General features: G+C 37.3%; 3 gene segments (V, D, J or C); 2 read left to right on the forward strand and 1 right to left on the reverse strand.

The window, feature by feature from the left end:
• Window positions 1-1,087: 1,087 nt before the first annotated feature.
• LOC123966265 lies at window positions 1,088-1,640 on the forward strand. The segment is given in 2 exon segments: window positions 1,088-1,172; window positions 1,333-1,640. Coding segments are annotated over 2 exon segments (357 nt in total).
• A 1,492-nt stretch (window positions 1,641-3,132) lies between these two features.
• Window positions 3,133-4,930, reverse strand: LOC123966264. The segment is given in 3 exon segments: window positions 3,133-3,734; window positions 4,484-4,601; window positions 4,922-4,930. Coding segments are annotated over 3 exon segments (450 nt in total).
• Window positions 4,931-5,209: 279 nt separating this feature from the next.
• Window positions 5,210-5,676, forward strand: LOC123966263. The segment is given in 2 exon segments: window positions 5,210-5,261; window positions 5,354-5,676. Coding segments are annotated over 2 exon segments (375 nt in total).
• The last annotated feature ends 867 nt before the right edge of the window (window positions 5,677-6,543 follow it).

A 6,543-nucleotide genomic window follows, 5' to 3' on the forward strand; every position in this document is an offset into this window, starting at 1 on the left:
TATGTCCATCATCTACTCTTACTGTAGTGCAGTATTAGTTGATGCTTTCCATTAATATAATATCTGAATACTCTCCACTAAAAGATCATCACACTTTATCTTGTTATTAATTAGTGGAATATTTATTTGTGAAAAACATTTAACATTATGTTTTATAATGGAAAAACGGTTTTCTGACCTCTAACAGTTATTAGAGGTAGCTGCCGAGCTACTCACATTACTCTTTAAGATGTTGTTGTCCAGCACTTTACAGCAGGCTTGTTCTCTGATTTCAGTCACACTCATTCTTGTTGGGTTGCTGTTAAACAGATAATCAACATATAAATATTACACCTTTTTCAACAAAAACATCAGTTAATTACAACAAAACAGCAGCTGCAACTGAGACACATTTGTGTGACTGTCTAAGATCCTAGATGCCAAAAAGAGAAACCTCAAATTTTAACTTTACATAAACAACTGGACTAGGTAGGTTTAAGTTACTCCAAGACGTTTTGCCTCTCTTCATCCTAGTGCAGTTTCCTTTGATTTTAAACCTCCTTGAATAACAGTAACCTGGCTGACTGAGAACATTCACAGACAGTATATTATATGTCTCTTAAAGTTTACACTTGTCATGATGTTGTTATGAATTGTGAAGGAAAAAATCAGCTGGCTTGTCACTTAAAACTCTGAGCAGGATCTAAACTCTGTGTGTGTTTTCACCAGTATGAGGAGGACAAAATGATTGTGAAAATAAGGTAATTCAAAATCGACTCAAATGTTGTGTTGATTCTTAGTGAGTCCAGCGTTGATGCAGTTTGCCAGCAGGGGACGCCGTTCATGTGGTAATGAGCCAAAAATCATGTGGATGAAGTCATGAAGACAAAAGTGAAAGAAGAATATTCAAAATGAAGAGAAACAATATAAAGCAACCCAAAGTTAACATTTTCTAAATGTAGTTCTTTGAATAAATGGCTGAATGAATCACCTCTGCTTTCTGTTTCACAAGGACAGATGTGTGTTTGCCTTCTTAAAAGTATTTTGCATGACTTTTATGCGTCACTGCTTCTCAGAGTTTAAGTTCTCATGTCACAGAGAGTCTGAACTGTTTTCATGCACTCACACTGGAAACTGCATCAGGATGATGTTGCCAATAACTCTGCTTGTAGTGTTGGGTTTTCTGAGTCAGGGTGAGAAATTTTTCACAGTTAGCCAACATTGGTAAATTCTCAAAAGTTCATATTTGGCATAAATATCACTTACCTTGCTCTTGCCTCAAATCATTGATGTCTAATTTATTGTAATCTACACTGCTAATTCTCAAGGTTTGTATTTCATTTTTCATTTCAGAGTCTTCTGCCAACAATTTTTTGACTCAGAGTGACAAATCCAAGTCTGTTAGTCTTGGAGGGACTGTGACCCTCAGCGCCACAGGGAGTTCAAATATTGGTGCTGATCTCAGTTGGTACCTTCAGAAACCGGGACAGGCTCCCAAACTTCTTATATACAGAGCATCAACTCTCTTCTCTGGAACTCCGTCTCGATTCAGTGGCAGTAGATCTGGTTCTGACTACACTCTGACCATCAGCGGTGTTCAGGCTGAAGATGTTGGAGATTACTACTGTCTGGGTGCCCATGGTAGAGCGTTCACACAGTGATTTAGAGCCGTACAAAAACCTCCTTCAGTTTGACTGAAGTGAAAACAACTTGCTGCAGGTGCAGAGGGTTGGTGAAGAGACTATGATGAGGATAACTGTTCCAGTGAACACAACTCAAGAGTCATCAAGCAGAAGCACAATGAATCTAAATAAAACTGAAACAAACTCACACACACTCTTCCATATTACAGTTTTAAACTTATAATATTATAATATTATCAGTTCAGTAAATCTCTTTCTGAGTAAGTTGGGAAAGTAAAATTCTTGTGGGACTATAGACACTAATACAAATAAAATGTTTAACAGTGACTCTGATAGCTGCACAAAACAATTTAACATAACAACTGCCCTAACAGAAACAAACATTTCCAATTAATTTTAAAAATGCAAAATATATTTATACTCTAAATGGAGCATTTTCTATTTCAACATCACAAAGCAATAAAAATCCAAAGATCTCCTGCACTACATATTTATCCTCAGGAATAATGCTAAGATGATATAAAAGAAACACAAAAACAATAACTCATTATATTCCACTGTTTTTTAAGGATGCATTAATGTTCATACCACATTTATGATGAATGAAAAGTTTCTTTTGTCACAATGTAAAACTGTTACGATAACCAACATCTCATCATAATTATTTTAGGGAGAGTTAAACAATAGCTCTTCTTAGCTTTCTTGCTGACCGATACCACTTTCATAAAACAAGAAAGCAAACTATCTATCTGTCTATCAACATAATGAGACCACGATATGTTCTGTAAACATTTACTCTCTGCTCCAGACAAATGTTGCCTGATCACATATTTGAGCCGTGATTTTTACCTAATTAAAAATTACGTTTTGTCCATATTTATCTTCATAAAAATGTGTATTCTTTACTTTTCATTTCTACATAATGTTACATTTATTACCAATTCCAAAATAAAAGACATTGATATTTACATGATCAGCTTAATATTTTCCACTGAGAAGAGTATCAGTCGCTGTTATGAAACCACTTCATTCTTTCTGCTTTTTGGAAGATAAAAGACCAAACACTTCATAAAGATATTTTTCAGTGCAAGCTTTATTAGCAAAAACATTAATCATCAACTGGGTGCCCATGGTAGTGGAGTGTTCACACAGTGATTTAGAGCCGTACAAAAACCTCCTTCAGTTTGACTGTTTATCTGGTCCAGTGAAAACAACGCGAGACATCAAACAGAACAAAAATTAATCTAAATATATCTGAAACAAACTCACATTAGCTCTTCCATTTTCAGTTTTAAAGGGATATTCTTGTTTGTTTATAAAGTCTCTTTCTGAGTGAGCTGGGAAACTTAAATTCTTGTTGGACTAAAGCCACAGATATCAACAATTTAAATGTCACAAAGTAAAAAAAATAAAAAACAATGATTTGTACTATCACGTATACTGTTAAAATCAGGAATGATGCTTAGATAATGTGTTATAAAATAAATACAAGGACACTTACTAATTATAATACACAGCTTTATTTAATGATGGTTTAATATTCATGCCACATTTTTGATGAGTGAAAAGTTTCACTTGGAGTGAAATATTATTCAGTTTAATTTGAAAAGTTAAGGACACAAAGAAGAATATGCAGAAAATCAGTATAAGAAAGCAACATGCACACTAACACTGAGTAGAGAGCTATGAAACTTGCAGACATATGTGAACAGAGGAGATCTGTAGCTTCATCAACCCATCTGTATCAAAGAAGCAGCATCATTTCCAGACAGGAAGTGTTGCTGAAGCTCTACTCTGAGCAGCGGTCAGGGTCCAGAGTTTGAGTGACAGGGCTCTGGTCATTCAGACTGGCCTCACAGCTCACTGAGCCCGCCTTCCTCCACTGGTCTGCAGGGAGGCTCAGGGTGCTGCTCCAGCTGTAGTGGCCGTCCCTCCCCATGACCTCTAGGCTGTGTGACACCCCTGAGGAGCTGCTGCTGCCCCCCACCTTCCAGCCCAGCCTCCATGCTGAGGGGAAGCCCCCGCTGGCCAGACACACCAGTGTGGCACTGCCCTGCTGCAGCTCCTCTGTGGAGGGGGGGAGGACAGTCAGGGTGGGCCGCACCACACCCACTGGAGGAGAGAGGGGGGAATGAGAGGGGGGAGTAAGACAAAGGAATGAGAGTGAAGGCTTGTTAATAGAGAAAAAAGACATGCTGGTAATTTCTCATATTTTATCAAATAAAACAGAATAACTACTAAAAAGGCTAAGTGATGATGATATATGTGTTTCATAATGTGTGACAGTGAATAACTCATCCCTGTGAGGAGTTTCTTCTGTTTAATCTGACAGAGATGAAACACTCTATGTGAATACAGTTAAAACTCATCTGTCTCTTTCACTTCCTTTTCACTACATGTAAAATGAATGAACAAAGATAAGCTTCATTTACTGATAAAATCCTGTTTGTGTTTAACAGGAATCCACTTACACTTAAATCAAAAATACAGTTTGAATGTTCAAAATGTTCAAAATAATAAAATGTTCACCTGACATTATATTTATACATTAAAAGTTTTACTTGACAGACTGTTACTTTAAACAATTTTAGAGCAATTAAATCTTTCAATAACAATAGAAAACATACAATGAATTAGTTATTTTTTGTTTCTTTAAATTATATTCAATGAATGTTATTAAGTTTTGTCTCAGAGTGTGAGCTCAGCTTGGTTTAAGAAAATAACCAAAATTATCAACAACAAATAAGCACTGAACTTGATCTACGTGAATATTAGTCTACGTGAATATTAGATTATAGTCATATTTATCATATAAATAGTCATATAATATGTTGTATAAAATAAAAATATCTGGTACTTACAGTCAACGGTGAGTTTGGTTCCTCCACCAAAAGTCCACCACAGTGATACAAACTCATTAAGTGGCCGTACAAAAACCTCCTGCACTGTGAACAAGCATCTATACAATGAAAAAAATCTCTGTGTTTTCTAAATACACAGATATATATATATATATATATATATATATATATATACTTCATTGACTTTACAAAGCGTTTTTTTAGTGATATGGATTGAAATTATTGCATAAATGAAAAATAAAAAAGTTTCTACACCTTGGTGAGGTTACGTCTCCTTTGTAACAAAGTATTTTCTCTCAGTTTTTATCTCTTGATATGGTCAAATGAACATGATACTTTTAAATAATTATTTCCAATACAAATGTTAGCAAACAGAGATGTATTATTTATCTATAGTGAACCCTATCAGTAAATTAAAGACAAACAGACATATCATACCAACCACATGACCACAATCTTAAGTTGGAATCCTCAACTGCACTTCTAATATAAATATTTTCTTCTGTTCCATTAACATCATAGATGGTGTAAATCCAAGCAGTATTCCTCCTGATTTTGTGTCCCACGTTGCCTTCAGTCTGTTGAGAGCGGAGAAATCATTTCCATAGAGAGGAGGCTTTGCATCGTCAGCTGATCCTCCAGTGAACTGAGAAGGTTTATAGTCCTGTGAGTTCAACACTGCAGGACTCAGATCTGTCAGTCAACACGGCAGAAACCACAACCACCATGACTCTCATCACCATCCTCATCTTTATGCTGGCCTGCTGCTGTTTTACAGGTTCATTCACTCAGCAACATTTCAGACATGATGTGTTACCTTTTCTCTCATTTCTTTCTGCTGATAAATGAATGATTTGTTTTTGTCTGCAGGATGCAGAGGTCAGGTGACTGTGACTCAGCCTCCAGTAGTGACATCTACTCCAGGATCCACTGTCACTCTCACCTGTAAGATCAACCAAGCTGTTTACAGCTCGGATGGTTGTGAGCGTCTAAGCTGGTATCAACAGAAATCTGGACAGCCTCCAAAGCTCCTTATTAAATGTGTGAACACACGTGAATCAGGAACACCAGCTCGGTTTAGTGGCAGTGGAAGCAGCTCTGACTTCACTTTGACCATCAGTGGAGTTCAGACTGAAGATGCAGCAGTTTATCACTGTCAGAGTTACCACAGTGGTGGAGTGTTCACACAGTGATGTGCAGTTGTACAAAAACCTCCCTCAGTCAGACTACAGAGACACTGAGCTGTTACTGCAGGAACCGACTGCAGCTGCTGAAGAGGAAAAGATTCTGACACAGACCACTGAACACAGAGCTGACATTAACCTCACCAAGCACAAACTACAGATTCACAAAAACATGATTTCATGATTCATTACATACTTTCTATTAAGTCCATATGATACAGTGTGACAGACAGTGGGACCAACATCCCACTATGTGCATTTAAAAAAATATTTAAAAGAGACACCCACATACACAAACATGTTTTATATAACATACTCAAATAATGAAAGGTGCATCAAGGAGGTGAAGCGGAAATGTCAGCAGAGACTGGAGAAACACCTCAACACCAACATCACCAAAGATATGTAGCAGGCCATCAAAACCATCACAAACTACAATGATAACATTTGTGGCCGTGTACTGAAAACCTCTGCCAACCAGCTAGTTGATGTTATTACTGACATTTTCAACATCTCACTGTCTCAGGAGAGTGTTCCCACCTGCTTCAAGAAAACCACCATCATTCCTGTACCTAATAAGTCTGAAGTGCCTAGTCTGAACGACTACCGCCCTGTGGCACTCACCCCCATTCTGTTGAAGGGCTTTGAGAAACTAGTTCTTCAGTACATAAAGAACAACATCCCAGCCTGCCTGGACCCTCACCAGTTTGCTTTCAGAACCAACAGACGACACCACCATCATCGGATGGATTTCACACAATGATGAGACTCCACATATGAAAGAAATTGATAATCTTGCAGAGTGGTGCTCAGAGAACAACCTACTGCTCAATGTCAGCAAAACTAAGGAGCTGATCGTTGATTTTAGGAAAAAGG

This window comes from Micropterus dolomieu, unplaced genomic scaffold (genome assembly GCF_021292245.1).
Source record: "Micropterus dolomieu isolate WLL.071019.BEF.003 ecotype Adirondacks unplaced genomic scaffold, ASM2129224v1 contig_13004, whole genome shotgun sequence".
Taxonomy (NCBI): Eukaryota; Metazoa; Chordata; class Actinopteri; order Centrarchiformes; family Centrarchidae; genus Micropterus; species Micropterus dolomieu.